A 20,743-nucleotide genomic window follows, 5' to 3' on the forward strand; every position below is an offset into this window, starting at 1 on the left:
CTTTAGTTATCAGCAATCTATCGATCAAATTCTGTAAAAAAAAATCAATTAAGAGATTCTAGAACCTACTTCTATTAAGAATGCTGTACTGCATTTCAGTCTGCACTGTACATCTTGAAATACTGAAGATTACATGTGGTCTTTTTTCCCCTTTGCCTAAAAGAAAACAGAAATAGTCTCTTGTAATGAAACACTCAATGTATTCTTGAAATATATCAGTTTTGTAATTAAGAGTTATTATTAGTCAACATTACTTAAAAGCACAAGGCTTTTAATCAAACCAATGCTCAGACCTGTTCTTGTTTAGCTTCAGCAAGGTCACTATTATACAGCACTTTGAAATTCTCATCTTTGGATATGCAAAATACTATATTCTAGGATGAAATTTGATAGGAACCTAGGTAAAATCATTTAAGGAAATTAATGGAAGTATGTTCTATTCCTTCCAGTTTCAGTTACTTATGATCTTTAGAAAAAATGCCATTGGTAAGTAAGGAAATATTCCTGGACTACAGGAAAGAGGATATAGGAAATTGTATCCAGAAAAGCAGGGTTCTTTGCTTTTGTTTTTTACAAATTTCTATCATGTTTTAGGATCCAAACCAATATTAAATGCTATCATCCCTCCTGCTCCTGTATTTTACGCTAGGTAATTTGACGCCTTCTCGGAAGGAGGTTGAGAAAGGGATAGGAAGCAGCAGGCCAAAAAAAAAAAAAAAAACCAGATTGAATAAGGCAAGCTCTCAAGTCACTTATCATGGTCATTATAATATAAAATACAAATCAAAAAGTCTTAGTAAAGAGCAAAGGAGAGCAACTTTCTGCTTATTTAACAAATACAACATTTAACAGAATTAGGATAAATTACGTTTTCTTGGTCTAAAGAGCTTCAAACTATGCACCGTTTCGATAGGAAACTCTATTTGGATTCTTTGAACTATTTTAAGCGATTAATAACTAAAAAAAGTACATACCAGTTTTGCAACTCATTTTGTTACAGATCTTTAAGCTCAAGTCTTCTTCGCAGGAGAAAGTGATTTTCGATTCCCCGGGCGTGAGGAAGATTTGCTTCAATGCAAGAACTCCATCTGACGTTAGATTGCCAGTTTAGCAGTTTAAAGTGTGTTTCAAAAGATTTTAGCGCACTGTATATATGTAAACTGAGCAATATGGCTTCAATGCCTTGTTTTCTGTATTGTTTTATTCATTATGAAGTGAAAAAATGACAGTGATTCAGCTCTTTTCTTGACGATTGGGGGGTTGGGATTGCCACTTGGAATGGTCTCTTGGAATTTTTTAAAAATCTTTTTAATTATTATTTTTTTTGCCATTATCATGGGCTGTGGGTATAATTTCATTATTATTGCTTTTTTTTCTTTTTTTTCCCCAAGACCATTCCATTTCTTTATTTTTTTAACATCTTAAGGTGATAAAGAGATATATGCAAAGCAATCATACACTGTATCGTTAAAACTCATACGTAAAATACGTTCACAAATCCAACAAAAGGCTAGTACATAGTAAAGCCTAAGCATACTACTATGCAATATTATGAATACATAACTTTAGAGACTTCAGTTTAGTACTGTTATCTATTATTTCCGAAAACATTCACAAAGATCTTAAATGCAAATTTTCATTCCATACTTGGAATAAAACAAACAAACAAAGAATATTCTATGTTATAGCAACGTTTGGTCATTTTGATGTGTGACCAATTGTTTTTAAATTACAAAGAATCCAAAGAATTCTGTAATGTTTCCATAGAATAAAAACATTGCATATGTTCCTAATACGATGTCTGTAGCAATCATTTACCGAAATGTAAATGCAACCTGAACATCAATCACTCAAAATACAGGCTCAATCAGCCGCTTGTTTCTCATCTGAAATCCATCTCTCTTTCCATCCAATTGTCTTGCAGTACAAATATTCAAAAGTTCTTTAGGAAATGTTAATGCAATGTAGCTAAATCTCTAGCGCTGTCTCTGATCAGTTGAATCATCTTCTCCATGAACGAGATTCATTGTCATCATCCTCTTCATCATCATCTTGAAGCAATGAGTCATCTACCAAGGATTCTTCCTGAAACTAAAAGAAATATTTAATAAGACTCTGCTGGAAGAAATACATCCATTAGAATCTGAGATTATGCAAATCAGAACCTTGAAAGGATAGGCAAGCACATTTTGTTTAATTTAAAAAAAATCATCATTACTAAAGGCAGTCCTCGGCTTACAACAGTTCATTAAGAGACTGTTTGAAGTTAAAAAAAAAGTCACTTATGGACATTTCTCACGCTTACAGCAAGAATCCCCAGGGTCATGCGATCCAAATTCAGATGTTTGGCAACTGACTCATATTTATCATGGTTGCAGTGTCCTGGGGTCTTCAAGGAAAATCAGTGGCAAAGCCAAATCCAATTAACAAGTTTCTAACCATGTTACAAACTTAACAGGTACAGTGATTTACTTAACAACTATGGCAAGGAAGGTAATAAAATGGGGCAAAACTCATTTAACAACTGCCTCACTGAGCAACACAAAATTTCGGCTCAATTGTGGTTGCAAGTCAAGGACTACCTCTATTTATTTCATTCAATATACAGATATCAAACTGAAAAAGGATCTTTGAAAACCAAGGAATATTTGGCAGGGGGGAGGCGTTTCAACTATTTGTCAAGCTGTTATGCTGGTGTAAGTGAAGTAACAAAATATGAAGAACTATGCAATTTCTAGCACTGAATGTATCCAAATTATTTAGGTTTTCAGTCAAATAGTTGATATCTAAAGTATACCTCAAAAAAGAGAAGGGCAAAATACGCACAAACCTACGTGAAGCTTCAAGATTGTGTTTTTACCTGCTGCCTTACCTGTAGTTTCAGTTAGTAAATCCCAGGTCTTTGTATATAAATGTATATAAATCATGACCTGGTGTTTTAAATGACAAGCAAAACAAACCAGTGTTTGAAGACCAATACTATTACGGACAAATGGTTGTCCTCTTAAAACCTCCAGTGACAAAACACCATAACATCTGGAGCCAAGCCATTCCAATGGTTAATTGTTCTATTAGGAAATTTCTGTTTAGCTTTTTGATTTCTCCTTGATAAGTTTCCATCTACTTCTTGTCTTGCCTTCAGGTGCTTTGGAGAATAGGTTGACCCCTCTTCTCTGTTTTGGAAGAATGTTATGTCACTCCTAGTCCTCCTGTTCATTAGACTAAATAGATTAGATATACCGCAATCATTCTTTGTATGTTTTAGCCACCAATCCTGTAATTTTTATTTGTTTGTAATGTTGCTCTCCTCTGTTCCCTTTCTAGTCTCATCATCTTTTTAATATCATGGTGACCAAAACTAAACACAGTATTTAAAGTGTGGTTTATGGAAACGTGAATGAGTAATGTGGGAAAACAATTCTTCTTTATTGTCAATGTACAAAATAAATACAACTAAATTGGTTGGACTATCCTCATAGTCATATTGTTGCATACCATTAGAAGTCACGCTGCCTAATAATCTCTCTATACATTTGAGGTACAAGGACTGATCTATGGAAATAAATTCAAATTCTATGGAAAAGATAAGGCACAGGAGCCTGAATTGTATAAAAACTGGATTTTGTATTGTGTCTTAGCGCTCCAAAAATCCCTTGATCACAAAAAAAAAAATGTAGAAAAATATTTAAATTAATTCATGTAGATTTTCTGCAATTTATATGAAATTCTAGTTTGGAAATAGTCAATTTTAAAGAAAAAAAATACAAAAGTAATTTCCCAGAGATGAAATATATATCTTTTAGAAGGTGCTTGCACAAAGGCCAGAGATTAAGACTATAAATAATAAAATAAATGACATGACAATGGAACAGCAACTCTGATAAAATTTATGGTTAAGTCAGTGGAATTCTGCACCCATAATTTACCCTACAACTGATATTTCTAGAATCTGGTTGTTACATACATTTTAATATTCATATGTAACTTTAATAGCAGTAATGGTGGATTTTTATCTTTGTAAAAACCTGTAATAAAATCATGCTAAATGGTTGAAGAAACTTTGATTGGAAATCTATTACGTATATGCATTTATTGAAGAGAAAAAAAATCTACTCACATAACTTGTTAACTAAAGTGTAATTGAAGGAACCAATAAATACAGGATAGCAATAGCAGTTAGACTTATATACCGCTTCATAGGGCTTTCAGCCCTCTCTAAGCGGTTTACAGAGTCAGCATATTGCCCCCAACAATCCGGGTCCTCATTTCACCCACCTCGGAAGGATGGAAGGCTGAGTCAACCCTGAGCCGGTGAGATTTGAACAGCCGAACTGCAGAACTGTAGTCAGCTGAAGTAGCCTGCAGTGCTGCACTCTAACCACTGCGCCAGATGTTTGTTACTAATGTGAAGATGTAACTTCAATAAATGCTACACACACACTGTACAATTCTAGTAGTAAGATCATACTACAATTTTAAAAAGTGTGTTAAAACGTTATACAAAGACAAACATTATGAACTTCAGAGCTTTCAATTTAGTACTGCTATCTATCTATCATCTCTGAAAAGATGTGTCTGGAGTTACAATGGCCACCAAGACTGCTGGGATTGCCATCACTAAGTGATATGATCACGTAACATCACACTTTATGCCAACATCCCTTAGTGATGGAGGTCCAGTCCAAATTGTGGCTTTAAGTTGAGGACTACCTGTGAATGCCATGTTTTTATGTTTCCTAATATCCATTTGTTACCAAGACAGCATTTTCTTTTAGGATACTGCTTTCTTAAATGTAAAAAGGGTGAGCGCTTCTCTTAAATTAATCAGTAGTATGCCTTCTTCAAACATTTATGATTGAGAAAAAGATGCAGCCTGTCCCAGAACAACCAAAGAGATAAACATTCACACTCCTTCATCTCCTTGTACACTTACTTCCTCGTCATCTGGCTCGGTCTCTTCAGTTTCCACGGTTGACATATTTGTTACTGGCTTGTTCCATGCTAACTTCAGGTCTTGCCCTTTAAATCGAGATCCGTGGATAGCGGCCTAGGGGCAAAAAATATTTTTAGGGGAAAAAAACACACACACACAAATATGCTATAATCAACTGCAGAAAAGGAAGAGAACCAAGGACCAGAGGAAGCACGGGAAAGAACAGCTCACAAACATTTCCATGCGCCTAAAGGACTGCATTTATTATGCTGCTACGTAGCAAGGCATTTAAAATGAAGTAAAATATATCAAGAGCCTTATGATATCTCACAGGGTTTGAGGTTTTATTTGGATTTATAGGCCGCCCTTTTCCCTGAGGGGACTCAGGGCGGCTTACAATCATTAGGGAGGGGGTGCAATTGAAAACAAACAATATGTGAACAAAATAAATAACGTAATAAAAACACAACTTGCATTCAACATTCAACACTTGGGTGGGGCAAATTAGAGACTTATCCCCAGGCCTGTTGGGATAGCCAGGTCTTAAGGGCTACGCGGAAGGGTGATGATGTCCCAAGGAAAAATAGTTAAAAAAAAGCCAGAGGACAAAATGCAGTTTTTTGGCATTCTTCTACTGATTTTATGATTTCTATTTCTAGCTTTTAATAGAGATAAAATAAGCCCTGCCTCTGATTACAGAAATTCATTAAATGCAAAATAGGCTTAATGCTCCATTAAATTATTTCAGAGTTTATAATCAAGTGTATGAAAGTACTTTCCATTTTTACAACTCTCCCTTCTATTCCACTACTATATATACAGTATATATTTAAAAAAGAACTTCAAATTAAACTTCTCAAACTTGCATCACACTGTATTAGACAGCCAACTGTTACTGAATTATTTCCTTATTTGTGCTTTTCTCCAAAATACTGATATTTACACAATGGGTTGATAAATAAATAAAAAATAAACTTCATGAATCTAATTCATCTTGCAGTAAAACATTCTATTTTCGGCAAAAGTCTGGCAATTGAATTGTTAAAAAAAATAAACCTTTGGGATATTCATGCCTTCAAGTATCAGATACATTAAGTGCTTGCTTTGGAAATAGTACCTCCAAATTAAAGTAACATGAACTAGCATAAATCAGTGTTAGCATCATTCTGAAATAATAACTGCCATGGTCAAAAAAAGATTTATGGTATAATCTGAAAGTACAGCATAATGTGAAATGTGGAAACAATTACATGTCCAATGACATCTGAACATGAATTGTGTGATATTAAAGTCCCTAGGCATAAATTTTAAATCTGTACATATAAATTTATGATAAATTTTAAAAGATACCACAAACCTATTAAAATGCAACTCGGGAGACTTTTTTGTACATGGTCTTGTCACAACACCACAAAGTGGGATTTTAAACACTGAGTATATATGACATTTGAGCTTTTAAAAAACATGGTAATCTCTGAAAAAAATTACAGCAACATAAAAATGTAACATTTCACGACTAGGGAATCATCTCAAACCCAAATGTATGTGATCATAAAATTTAACCTTTTTTCATTCAAGGCAGTAAAATATTCACTACCGTTCCTTCGAAGAAATCTCATGAAGCTGAAGCTGAAGCTAATTGAGAAATGAATTTCTACAGTCTCTTTTTCCACAGAATCAAATCTAGGATCCTAAGGTTGGAAGGAACTTTGAAAGCCTTCTAGGTCAACCTCCCAAGATAGGGAGTCCTCATACTGTCCCGGTACAAATGGTTGCCCAGTCTTTTCTTGAAAACCTCCAGTGATGGAGCATCCACAACTTCTAGAGACAAGCAATTGCACTGCTTTTAATAGTCCTCATTGTCAGGAAATTCCTTATTTGCAGGTTGGATATCCCTCCGACAAGCATCTACCCATTGCTTTTCCTCAGGTGATATGGGGAATAAGTCAACACTCTCTTCCCTGTGGCAACCCTTTTAAGTATTGGAAGACTATTATCAACTCTCTTCATATTCTTTAAATTTGCTAAGTTAGCAAATTTAAATATACCTAGTTAGCTGTTCTTTATACAATTTAGCCTCTAGATTCCTTACAATTTTAGTTGCTCTTCTCTGCACACTTTCTAGGGCCTCAGCATCTTCTTTTTTGTATCATGGTGATCAGAAATGGAGACAGTATTCTAAATGTACAGTATAGAGTGGTACTACAACTCCACTTGATCTTGCTACTATCCTTCTGTTGATGCAGTCCTGGACTGTGTGGGTAGCTACACCACATTGCTGACTCATATTTAAGAGACAATCCACCTGTGCACTTAGACCTCTTATAGGCAATACTCTTCCCTATCTTCATCTGGTTTTTCATGTCTAGATTTTATTTTTCTCACCAATTTCCAAGTTATATTTTCAAAAAATATACTGTGCCGTATTCAGTTTATTGACAAGTACAGATTTGACTTGTATATATTTTATTTATTATCCTTCATTTTTAATTAGGCTACCCCATCCACAGGATTATATCTGTGGCGTAATAAACTTGCAAATGTTCAACATTTGAGCGAACTGTGATTTGACACTAGTAAGTAAATTATTAAATTCATATGATCATATGCTGTGCTTTTATAGCTCCAACATTAAGGCACAAATCTTTTCAAGTTGAATTTTTTTACCAAAATATCTTTAATTTTTGGAAGATAAGTGATTAAATATATTAAAATCAATAACATTGATTATTAAAATTAATAACATTAATATTTTCTAATTTTAGAATATTCACACACTGGTGAATAAAGCAACAAAAGTATTGGACATAAGTAGACTTAGAACTATTAAGTTTCATATTGGACATTCTTGATTCTTGATTTATTTCAACTGAAATAAAAGGAGAAATGAAAGACATTCTTCACAGACGTCATTTCCACTGCCATTGCTTCAGGAAACAACTAAATGAATGCTAGAAATTATATTTTCAGAAATATTCATAGCCAACGTTCATTTTCTCTTCTGGTATCTTAAATTGTGATGCAAACATCTGAGGTGATTGCCCAGAAATACTATTTCACTAGATCTGTTGTATTTAATTAAATAATTTAAGCTAGAATAATATTCAGTAGAACAAATACTGAAAGTACAACTGCCTGAAATGAAGACTTTACCTAATTTTATCTATCCCTCCCTCTTTCCAGTGCTTAGTATAAAATACCCATGATACACAGCAGATATATTTGCAGAACTATCTTGAAAAGATTTAGTAACTGTCCTAAAAGTGAAAAGGATAGGAGTTAATCAGATTTTGGAAGACTGCAATGCTCCAAAGACAGGACGTATAAAAACATTTCACTTTCAAATATAAACATATTTGAAGAAAAAAAAGAGGGCAGGGATATACTTACTGCTTCTGCTTCTGCTCTTGTTTTGAATGTAATCACTGCATGGAGAGAAGAATCGTCTATCTGGCAGTCTTCAATTTCACCATATTGCTTTTAAAAAGAAAAAAAATTCTCATCTAGGCAACATATTTATTCTTTGCTAACTTTAAGCTAAGAGCATTTAGATACAATTTGTACTGACAATGATTCCAAATCTAAAATAACTGTAGAACTGTGCTTTTTTTTTTAAAAAAAAAGTTAAGTATAAAAAATGGTTTGAAAGGAAATTGAATATAAGAAAAGTTTAAGCATGTTTTTTTTAAAAACCTTGCAAGATAATGTTATCTGTTCATAATCTGCCTATTTGGGAGCAACCAATTCAGAGCAACCTCTGAAACCAAGCAACCAAGCTCAGAGAGCACCAAGTTCACACCCTAAGTTAAACAAGCAGGATGCAAGGTCTACATCTAGGATTTATGATGTCATGATGTATGGATCAAAGGCACAGACTGTATATCATGGAGTATGAACCCAACCCAACCCAACCCAACACAATCCAATTCTTTATTACAAATCAGTAACCCAGATGGAGTTTTTTGTGCAGCTGTTGCTAAAAATAGGATCGTCAATATCCGATTATGGATATGGCACAAGAGAGGACTCAAATAGGCTTCTTTATTTTCATTCTTTCCCTCACTGTTAACCATGCAAACCTGCTATTTCCTATCCTGTCCTGCCTTTTCCCACACCTGCAGAAAAATATGGCAATAGATGTTCTTCTTCAGATGTTCCTTAGAGTTCAACAAATTTAACTTGGCCTGAGTATTTCATCAGTCACAGTGAAAATGTCAGAGGTAACACACACCCATACACAAAAAATCACACATACGTACTAAGATTAGCAGAACAAGATAGTTCAAGCTTCTTGGATGAGAAGCGAAAGGTCCTCAAAGGAAAAACCAAGAAAGTCCAGTTGCCTCTTGAAAAAAGCATCTTTAGGATAACCATGACCTGGATGACCGAGAATCTCCATAGACAGGTACATACCGCAAAATGAGGAAGGAGATCTTCCCTGTCATTCTCCGTAAAAGCTGAGATTTCAAGGGCTCGAGGACGATGATCCACCACAGCGTGAACAGAAAGACTTCTTCCTCGACCCCGGCCTCGACCTCCCCTACCTCTCCCACGAGATACCCCTCGACCTCGTGCGTGCATTCCTCTCCCGCGGCCAGAGGAAAGAATGCCTCGTTTTGCTGCCTAGTAATAATAAAAAGTGTTCATAGAGACCAAAATGAGAGATATTCTCTGCATGCATTTTCAACTTTAGAACAATGCTCTGCATTATGTAATTTAGCAATAGCAATAGCAGTAGACTTATATACTGCTTCATAGGGCTTTCAGCCCTCTCTAAGCGGTTTACAGAGAGTCAGCATATTGCCCCCAACAATCTGGGTCCTCATTTTACCCACCTCGGAAGGATGGAAGGCTGAGTCAACCCTGAGCCGGTGAGATTTGAACCGCTGAACTGCTGATCTAGCAGTAGCCTGCAGTGCTGCATTTAACCACTGCGCCACCTTGGCTCTTTATAATCATACGTATAGCATTATCATCTTTGAAGTGTAGATGGCTCTTACAGATTGATGCCGTAAGGCTGGCTCATGAAATTAAAGCAAAGGTGACTCTGTTAACTGGGTGACGTTAGATCACCTGTTCTCTCTCAGCTGAATTTTCCCAGAGGTTTCTTGATGTGAGAAAAATTAGGGAAGGGAATGCTAATTATGCCACATTGAAAGAAAAATAAAAGGGTTCAAATCTAACCCAAATCTTTTGTCATTGATGGTTTAATTCTTTGATGATAACACTTTCTTAAAAGAAAGTGAAACTAAAGCAAATATATTTAAAATATGCCTTCCAAATATACATGCCATAGACTGAGCCAAAATTCAACTGAATGAACTGGAAAGGTATGTCTCTCTGTGTATGTGTTAATTTTTTAACACTTGTCTGCTGCATAATGGATGGTTTACGGAATTAATGAAAGAAACACCAAATTGTGCTGTTATTTGCCACTTAGATTCCCTTTATAAAACAGCAGAACCCAGATCAAGCTACATTTAACAAAGACCTATTTCTGTTAATATATATTTCTAGTAAGAAAAAGGGGCAGTGAATCGTAAAGGCCAGGGAAATAGGTGAGGGACGTTTCAATACTTCTAAACACCAATAGCACCATCTATGGGTACATTGTAAAAATGCCTCCTGAATAGTGACTTAAGTTAAAGACAAAATTGCTGAAGACAAGTGAAGAGAAATATCCAAGTCCAAGACCTCCAATAAAAACAAAAGTTTTACGGTGATTTCTGCTTAAAATAATTTTTGCATTACATAGACAAGAAGTGAAACATCTACAATGTTAACCAACAATAGTGAAATATACTTACTTCAAGCTGCAGTTCTGTATACTTTCTCCTTAATTCAGTAACTTCTTCTCCAGCCTGCATTTTCTTATATAAGTCCAACTCTGTATCCAATAGTTCTTTCTGCATCTAAAATGTTATGGAAGCAATTCAGTTTGCATTTTCTAACTCACACACAAATACCAGATGAAATAACTAGATTCCACAGGATGTATAACAAGGATGCTATATAGAAAAAGAAGTCCCCAACAGAGGTTATGCGCATTAGCAGAACACTAACCATAATTTTCTTTTTAATCAGTTTTAAATGAACTACTTTTATTTTTCCCGATTCTTAATTATGATTCTATAATGAAAATTAACTCCAGACAAATTATTTTGCTTGCTTAGCAGTATTACTTCAGACTGCTAAGCAAGCAAATAATTTGTTTGGAGTTAATATTCAGCATAAAACCATAATTCACAATCTGGAAAAATAAAAGTAGTTCATATGATGCAGAAATATTCAATAATCTACCAAGTTATAAAGCATTCGACCAGTATGGGAAAACTAGTGGGTTAAAACCCCATTCAATGAGGGAACATTTTTTTCCATTGTTCCCCAGAAGGGAAGAATGAATTGTAAACACTCACAAATACATACATACAATCAGATGTGAAAAAATAAAACTAATTAAATAAAAAAAGAGATAAAAGAGATCTGAAGAGAACAAAATGGGAGCCAGTTTGGTCTAGTGGTTAAGGCACCAGGATAGAAAGCAAGAGACCGTGAGTTCAAGTCCCGTCTTAGCTGTGAAAGTCAGCTGGGTAACTTTGGGCACTCTCTCTCAGCCCAGCCTGTCTCACAGTTGTTGTTGTGAGGAAAATAGAAGAAAGGAGGTATGCTGGGTATGTTCACCACTTTGAGTATTTGTAAAAAATAATAAAGGCAGGATACAAATAAATAAATTTAAAATAAAAATTTAAAAAATCTGTATACCTGTGTCCTTGTTTTCATGCTTTTTACCAGAGTGCTTGTTGAGGAAACTCCTTTTAATTCATCCTTTAACTTGGTGATACTGTTGGTTAATGTCTCCAGAGTTTTCATGATTTCAGCTTTGTCTTCTAACTTCATATTTTTATTTTTCTCCAGTTTTGAAATCAGCATCTAGTGGAATTATCGTGTTAGTAACAGGAATTATTTATGAGTACTTTTCCCACACATAAAAATATTCATTCTAATACCAATGTGGTTACATTTTCACACTGAGATCCTGGATCCAATTAAATGTTTCAATTTGAAAAAATTCATACCAATCAACAATAAAAAAAGGGAAAAAATGACCATTTACTACCAAGATATATTTTATTGGCTTACTTTCTCAAAAAAAAAAAAAATCTGTTTGAAAAATTCATTCACAAGAAACAAAATAGAACTAAAATTCTTCCAAACTCATAAAGTTTTGCTAATGTCTTACTCAGATTGAAAATATATATGGTATCTTACTGGAATATGAATATTGGTAGTTCTTGAGCAACTGCCTCATCAATGATTCCTCGCAGTTATGAGATGAAAAAATAACTTTGCAACTTATGCCCACATTTACAATCCTTGTGGCTTCTTTCTCTCATGTATTTGTCTATACAATCAGTACACGTTCTCCTGTGTCTGACATATTTTTTTTTCTTACCTCCTCACAGGTAGGAGAAATTGCCTAAGTAAGCTAGTCCTGACCTGCTTTTCTCTGCAGCACAGTATGTCCCCGTAAAAAGTGCAAGTTAATTAGTTATTAGAGCCATCCAGGTGTGCTGCTGCCCGACACTGACAAGACTCTAATCAATTTTATACTGAAGGCTTTTTTGCCTTCCAGGCAGTTAGTGGTTTGTAGCTACCAACTTGCTAGGCAAAGAGCTGGCCCTAATGTATTACTTTAGATCTGTATTTCCCATTGTATGCCTGCTTACTCTCTTGTAATCTCTTCCTCTCCAATAAACTATAAACATATTTTTTTCTTGCTAATAATCGCAGTGTTGGGATGAGCATTCCAAAGGGTGGGAGAGTGAGGGAAAAGGGCTATAAGATTTGCCCTTCTGCCCTGCTTCCTTGTGAGTCAAGTTCCACAAACTTTCCAGATTTGTTTGGGCTCACCCAGTGGTTTGTGGTTGTATCCGTCTGACACTGTAAAGCAAAGGAAAGCTGAAATAAAATAGTAAGCACAGTTGCATTCATATGATTTTTCACTTAGTAACTGCTTTTTTTGATGACTGAGTTACCATCCCAATTGCAGTTGCTAAATAGGGACTGATTCTCTCTCTTTGTTCTCTGATTTTTCCATTTAACTAGCTTTACAATACAATTTTTAATGACATAAATCTACCCTTATATCTTAAAGGTATATATTTGACTATTATCATTCTATTACCTTTTGTGTTTCAATATGTTTTTCCAGGATCTCTTGTTTTTTCTTCCTCACATCTTGCTGAAGTCTTAATGCCTCCTAAAAATATAAAAATCCCATGAAGAATCTCAATACCTTAACTAATGCTGCAATAATTAAAATGCCTCCAACTATGTATGTACAGGTAGGTACACACACACACACACACACACACACACACACACACACACACACACACAGTTAAATTCTTTAAATATTTTTTTTAATTTAAAATAATCATTATATCTGGAAAAAGGCGCAAACCATTATATTATATTTTCACTAAATTAATACATATAATTTTCTAACCATCACTATATCTGAAGAAGGTATCTGTGCTAGATATTCTCTTCTGGTGAATGGGATATTTGTTCAATTTATATGCAGAAAAACAATAATTTAAAGGCATCATTTGAGGAAACTAGGTCATCAATTCATTGAACAAAATCAAATATATTCAATTCCTATTATTGCAAGAGTCTATAATTTAACTTGAGATTTAAAGAACCCTAAAAATCTAGCAAAAGAAAAGAACTGTCCATAATTCAAACATGTATTCTTCAACATGAGATTGCCATCATGGTAGTATCATTGTTGAATTTGTGGAAAGATTGCCCACCATGTCCATTCTCTGGTTCCCTAGAAGAACTGCATAGAGCCATTCCAGAATAGTTGAATTGGACATAGTTATGAGGCCACTGCTATACTTCCATGGAAGTTTTATATATAATTACATGGATTGTCTATATGTTTACTTTTCTTCATACACTATATAATAATAATAAAATGAGGAAGTCCAGGTGCCTCTTGGAAAAGGCACCTTTGGGGTAATTGTGGAATTGTAACAGTATTTAATATCTTCTTAAATCTTATATCTTAGTGTTTTATTGCATTTCCCATTGTTTGGGAAATAAATATTATAGTTCAATTATATTTCATTGGGTAGCTAAAAGTAACCGTGAAATATAGCAAAACTAATATCATTTCTAATATATTGGATTTTTAGGATATATAGTCCATGAGGAAAAAACAAACAAACAACAAATAACACCAGGACTTTTATTCTAGTGGTTCCAGTGATAACTGAAATCACCATTTTTAAACTATTTGTAATCATGAGTGCATGCTGTGATTGGAAAACCACACAAATGCGCAAGCACACACGCACACACACACACAGTTTCACATAAATATATTTGAAATAAGCATATATTTATATAAAAAGAAATTCATAGGAAGAAAGAAGTATTTGAGTGCTCCCAATCATACTTAGAAGATCATAAATAATATGCTTCAACAAGAAAAATGTTGTTTACCCATAATCACATTAAATATACCTGTTTTTTCTTCTGTGCTTCATTGGAATCTAAGAGGGCAGTATTAACAACAGGCAAAGTTTTCTGAGCTGCCTTCAAAGCAGCTGGATTATATACTGTTTTTGTCAAGCCAGTAGAAGTTGACAACACCTGTAATAGAAAAATCTTTCAATTTAACTGAAAGCTAAAGGATAATTTTGAAACTTGTAAAATCAGCAGTCACAGAATGCTGTTGAGTCAAGATATGATTTTCCTACCGTACATTTAGAAAACCTCTAGTTTCCTCAAAGTAGAAAAAATGGAAATTTTAAAAAGGGGGTTGTCTTATTTATTTATTTATTAATCAAATGTACATAGCTGGATATCTCATTAATTTTTCTTACAGCTCCTTCCATATTATAATATATTACAATACATGGAAGGAACAGTAAAAAAAAACTAATAAATTGTATACATTAAAAGGGTATATTGAAATTATGAATTGTGGCTTGCTAAGGGAGTTAAATAAGTTTTCAAAATAATCTCCAAGAGTTTCATGCCTTAAATGAATTCTCTCTTACCAGCTTCTTTTTCCCCAAAAGCTTATGGACATTTTATCCAACTTAAATTATCCTGGATCACTATATGCATATTGGACTCATCAAGACAAAAGAATGTAAACTCACAAATAAAAGGCAGCAAGCTTTTAATGTGCAGTTTATACCCACACTATTCAGTATCTACCTACTCTATTACCCAATGTGCAAATTCCACTAGGTAAAATAAAACTGTACTGAGTAGGAGTATCATCCCAATACTGAAAGTCACATAACCACAAATGCCAAGCAAAGAGATGGAACCATTAAAGCAAAATATAACATAGCCTAGCAGGCATCATCTGGGTGCTTTGGGCAAGAACTCCCCTAATCTCTTCCTACCAGCGATGCTGACAGAGGTTTATTAAAATGTTAATCCAAAAAGGGTGCTCTTGCCAAGAGCTTTAGGAATTGCTATAGCAATTTCCTGCTGTTAGCATTACTACACTAAAGTCAGTTTTAAATGTCAAGCAATTTCATTTTCTCTATGTTAACAGATGCTGCACCAAATTCAACCTGGTTTTGTTAACCACCATCTTGGCATGCAACTCCATCTTGGCATGCAACTCCATGCCAAAACAGCAACTATTTAGGTTTCACTGATGATGCCTATTTGAAAAACAAGCATGGCTAGTAGCATTTCAACCACCTTCATGTCACAGCTGTCATGGTTTTAAAGAAACTGACAACTATTTTGCATTTATCACACATGAGCATCTGCTTTGAAGCTGACTCGGATTAATTATGAGATAGTTTGCTGAGCATTATAATTTTCTTACCTTTTCTGTAGTTGGAATAGATGGTTTAGGCACAAACCCAAGTCTATCCTTTACAGACAGTTTGGTTACATTCTAGGTGAAGAGAAAAAGGATCTGTTTAATGTTTGTAATACATGTTTTTAAATACATTTTTGTCTCACTTTTAAGGTAGTTATCTAAAACCCAACCAATTCGGTCAAGATAAATAGAAGATTATAGACGGGTTTTGCAAAACACCCATTCCCTTCATCTACAGCATTTTGGGGCATACTTCAAAACATACAGTATACAACTTTCTGCTGGATCAAATACCAACTTGGGAAAAAATTAAGCTGCAAGCTGATTTAAAAACTAGCGAGCAGACAATACAATAAACAATGAAACAGGGCCTATTTTAATATACCATTTCCATTCGTGGCATAAAAAACAGATGAGCAAAAAGCAGTGATTCATTAAAACTCACGGTGGCTGCTCAAAGCAAAGTCTATCATCCACAAGAGATTTGGCAATGCAGATAGTCCTCAATTTATGATATGCCACACCCCATACTGAAATGTTTAAAGTTTTGTTTATATACCCAACTTTCTAGATTGGCCTCCCCCCCCCCACAAATTCATGTAACATTTATTTTACTAATGAAGTTGCTTTAATTAATTTTTCAATGAGCTTGAGAGCCATTATATCCTTTCTCTCTCTTTTTTTTTGCAATGGGGAATTTTCAAAGATAAATAAATGAATAAAAACCTTACTTAAGTATTAGAATGCTTTAATTCTTCAGAGGCAACAAGATTAATTAATCCCTTTAAACATTTTTGGTTATTAATTATTATCAATTCAAATATGCAATTTTATTAAACATGCGAATTAAACATAAAAATCATTTCCCTTTTAACATGTTCCGTTTACCATTTATATTGAACAGGTGCTTCTGGCAGAGAAGAAACTATATAGTTTGGTTTTTCAGACTAAGAAAGTTAAGAGTCACATTCACCTGAACAATTTCTGCACTGGCACTCTGTGCTTCAGCAGGTTCAATGTTACTGATAGGCACCGGGCCTAATCGTTCCTTGACTGACTGCTTCACAACTGGCAAAATGGGCTGCTGGACTAAAGGCTGTATTACCTTAAAAAGGAAACGAAATCTTCATAATAGTTCATAAAAAGTTCAACTCCGAGTATGACTGGCTTCTAGACATTTTACCATTATTCCTTTTTCCGTGATGTTCACTCATCTATTTTGGCATAGTTATATTTTCAGTAAGTTTCATAAGGCCATAGTCCTGAAACTACTCAGATTAGTTAAATCTAAAAACAACAGTTTAAGAATAAGTGTTCTTTAACCTTTTCTCTTTATGCTAACAAATTCTGTATGACTGTGTTAATATCCTCAGATTATCTTTCCAATAAATAATTATATGGTCTATATAATACTTCAGAAATGGATTAGGGGATGAGTGTTGTGCAGTTTATCACCAAAATATACTCAAAGTTTACAAATAATATTTAAGAGCCATGCATGCTTAAATATGTGTTTTACAGAAGTGGTTGAACCTCATGAAACATCTTTGTAACATTCATTAATAAAGCAATCTTATTATTTTTTAGGCTTATATATAAGAGGGGGGAGGGATGTTTTAATGAACAGCAGAGACATTTTCGGCATAAGACTGAGAGAACACTGAATTATGAACAATATTATTATTTTTTAAATGAAACTAGGAAGGGCAAAGAACATCTTACAAGAACAATCAGGTACTAAAATGCTATAAGCTCTAACTGACTGTTTTTCTTATAGTAAAACAATCAAAATATTTAACTGATTTATATTCCTAAGCAAAATTCTTATTCAAATAAAAAATATTGATTTCTTATTATTGATTTGGAAAATTCAAGACCCAAACTTCTTGAAAACCATGCTAAAGTAGATTTTTAGCTTAAAAGAGCTATCCAAATTAGTCAAATTTTATTCTTTACCTTCGGAACTGAAGTTGTAATTGGGGGAGTACTGCCTTCTCTATGCCAATAGACTTTGATAAATCGATTATTTAAGACTGCTTCTGTACTCGATATTGCTTTTTTAGCTTCCTCGTGGGTAGCAAACTGGATGAGGGCACCTTCTGGATCTCCCTGGTAGGCAACCTATGATTTTTGAAGGAAAGGCAAACACAATGTAGAGATGCAGAGTGAGTCTTTTCAAAGAAGCACAAGATTGTCAAGGAATGTCATTCAGAGAATATTTAGATTATTAAGACACTTAAGAGTTCAAGCAAATTTTACTAGAAATCTCATAAAATATAATTTTTAAGTAACTTCGTCTAATTTGTAATTCCTAGTCGGGAAGTGGAGAAGAATATTCAGAATGTACATTTCTGGGCATTTTACTGAGCATGTTTTTGGTACAAACAAACCAAATTTTCTTGCAATTTTTAACCCCCACCCCCCCCCAAAAAAGAAAACCCAATCCCAAATCATAAACTTTTAACTGGGTACAAAATGAATCAAATGTTTAAGGGAAGGCCTGCCAAATGAACTTTTTAATTTTTTTTAATTGCAGTACAGCAAATTGTAATACAGGTAAGTCCTTTACCTATGACCAGAACTGAGCCTAAAATTCGCAGTGAAGTGAATTACTGCAGTTGTTAAGTTAGTGACACGGTTGTTAAGTGAATCTAGCTTCCCCATTGACTTTGCTTGTCAGAAGGTCACAAAAAGGGATCACATGTCCTTCGGACATTGCAACTGTCATAACTACATGCCAGTTGTCAAGCATTTGAATATGGATCTTGCGACCATGGAGATGCTGCAATAGTTGTGAGAAACTGCTGTATACTATAAAGCAGCCATAAGTGACTTATTTCGGTATCTTTGTAACTTCAAATGGTCATTCAATGAACGGTTGTAAATTGAGGACTGCCTGTATAGATTGAGAAGGAATTAGTACCTGTGCCACTTTACAAATACGGAGACAGGCAATCCAATGCCTTTCAAATGTTTGGAATTCAAATTCCCATCAGGCCCTATCAGCAGGGACAATTGCAAAGAAATGTGGAATATTTAGGTCAAAATATCTGGAGGAAATAATGTTACCTTGGGATAACTGCAACAGATTAATTCCCTGCCAATATTTAACTTCTGATTAAAGCTCTCTATTTAAACAGATGTTACATCCATGCTAAATTTTCAGGGCTTTATGTATTAGAAAAAATACAACCGTCATGATCCATGTTCCAACTAGTAAAGAATTTTAAATATAATATTTCAACAATATAGTAAAAAGGTTTACAGCACTGTTTCTCAACCTGGAACATTTTAAGATGGGTGGACTTCAACTCCCAGAAATCCCCAGCCAGCCACGCTATCACCTACCTGCAAATTCACTAAATTTCCAAATTTGCAGAAGTGTTCATTTAGTTTGCTGATATTATTAAGCTCTGGGGGAATTCTCCTCAGTTCAAGTTTTGTGTTTTCATTCCCAAATTGCATCTTCTTCTGGAAAGCAGGACTATTTGTTCTATTAAAATTTTGTCTGGAAAAAAAATATCAAATGTTTAAAGTTACTAATAGAAATCAATTCACAAGAGGATAGTTAAAATGTGGAATTAAATGATAAATAATCTGAATTCCAGGAAGCATCAATTTTTAAACTGTTTTAAAGCAAGAAAAGCTTCAGTATACCAGTATCGGCAGCTACCCAAGTAAGAAAAATCAAATATTAATTCATGATCAAATGCCAGCCTCTATCACATATGTCTATAGATAAAATATCCATGATCATAAATGAGTACATTCCTCTAGATTCTCATGTTTTCCTCTATAGAAACCCCTATTGTGCTTGTTTAAAAATCTTAAAGATTTAATCTTGTGTATATTAATGTGTTCGGTCCCCCCTTCTCTGCTCTTTAACAGACGACAGGCAGACAAACCTAAGAGGAACTCACTTTATCAGTCCTCGGCTCAAACTGGCTGCGAGCCCAAAATAAACCTAAATAAAGTCTCTGCCTGAAGATAACGGAATGCAAAACAAATCTCTCTTACGGCAAAACAAGGTGTACAAAAAGAAAGCAAAGCACTTCTCCAAGTGTCTCTCACAAATAAACCACGACCTAGGATCAATGAACGTTGAACGAACGAATGAACGTTGACTCCTGCAATCAGGGCGTGGCACCATCCATCCTTTTATCACCAGAAGACACCACTAACGAGCCCCAGCTGCATTGTTAATCTTGCATCCCAAAAAGACTCACAGGAAACGTCTGCTGAGTCACAACATTAATGTATATTGCAAATTGAATAAACGAAGATTAATTCAGTGTGGAATGAGGAAGTTGTTGACATGTATATTAAAACTGAATGGAAACTAATCAAGGAGAGAAGCAACCTAGAACTAAGGAGAAATTTTCTGACAGTTAGAATAATTAATCAGTGGAACAACTTGCCTCCAGAAATTGTAAATGCTTCAACACTGGAAGTTTTTAAGAGATTAGATAATCATTTGTCTAAAGTGGTATAGGGTTTCCTGCCTAAGCAGGGGGTTGGACTAGAAGACCTCTAAGGACCCTTCCAACTCTGTTATTCTGTTAACTGCTTACTTGTCAAACCAATTCTTCTTTGCTGCAAGTCCATCACCTGCACCGATAGTTCTCTTCCGGGACTCTGAATCCACTACAATCCTCATACTGCTTTTATTGGGAGGTTTTTCTGGAGGAAGAAAAGAGTACACTGATTAATTTTTAAAGGCTGTTTGTGCATTTTATAGTAGAATTTTCTCTCCTGATTACCGTCAACCGACTTACTACATTTTCACAGCATATTAAATGCAGGACTTCTTTAAATCCAGGTTCCTTTGATTCAGTGTTGTCCAAGATACACTAAAACCACATGCTTCAAAAGGAAATGCAAGTAACCACAGAGGGCAACTACAGAGTGCACTGCTTAAAAAATATAATTTCTTTACAGCTGTA

The 20,743-nt window shown here is 34.6% G+C and overlaps 1 protein-coding gene across 2 annotated transcripts in view; it reads right to left on the reverse strand.

The window, feature by feature from the left end:
* Positions 1-1,252: 1,252 nt before the first annotated feature.
* Positions 1,253-20,743, reverse strand: part of RBM26 (RNA binding motif protein 26) — a 37,878-nt gene continuing 18,387 nt past the window's right edge. For both annotated transcript variants that reach the window (XM_087726600.1, XM_087726601.1), the window contains exons 10-22: positions 20,372-20,480; positions 19,149-19,308; positions 17,757-17,921; positions 16,774-16,905; positions 15,804-15,875; positions 14,471-14,599; positions 13,119-13,193; positions 11,696-11,863; positions 10,741-10,845; positions 9,347-9,556; positions 8,324-8,410; positions 4,934-5,047; positions 1,253-2,091 (exon numbers count right to left, since the gene is read on the reverse strand). In XM_087726600.1, the coding sequence (XP_087582726.1) occupies positions 2,002-2,091; positions 4,934-5,047; positions 8,324-8,410; positions 9,347-9,556; positions 10,741-10,845; positions 11,696-11,863; positions 13,119-13,193; positions 14,471-14,599; positions 15,804-15,875; positions 16,774-16,905; positions 17,757-17,921; positions 19,149-19,308; positions 20,372-20,480 (1,616 nt within the window). In that variant the 3' untranslated portion in view covers positions 1,253-2,001. The remainder of the gene's footprint in view (positions 2,092-4,933; positions 5,048-8,323; positions 8,411-9,346; positions 9,557-10,740; positions 10,846-11,695; positions 11,864-13,118; positions 13,194-14,470; positions 14,600-15,803; positions 15,876-16,773; positions 16,906-17,756; positions 17,922-19,148; positions 19,309-20,371; positions 20,481-20,743) is intronic.

This window comes from Thamnophis sirtalis, unplaced genomic scaffold, assembly GCF_051295495.1.
Source record: "Thamnophis sirtalis isolate CommonGarterSnake01/CBP01778 unplaced genomic scaffold, rThaSir2_p1.2 scaffold_12, whole genome shotgun sequence".
In the NCBI taxonomy this organism is placed as follows: Eukaryota; Metazoa; Chordata; class Lepidosauria; order Squamata; family Natricidae; genus Thamnophis; species Thamnophis sirtalis.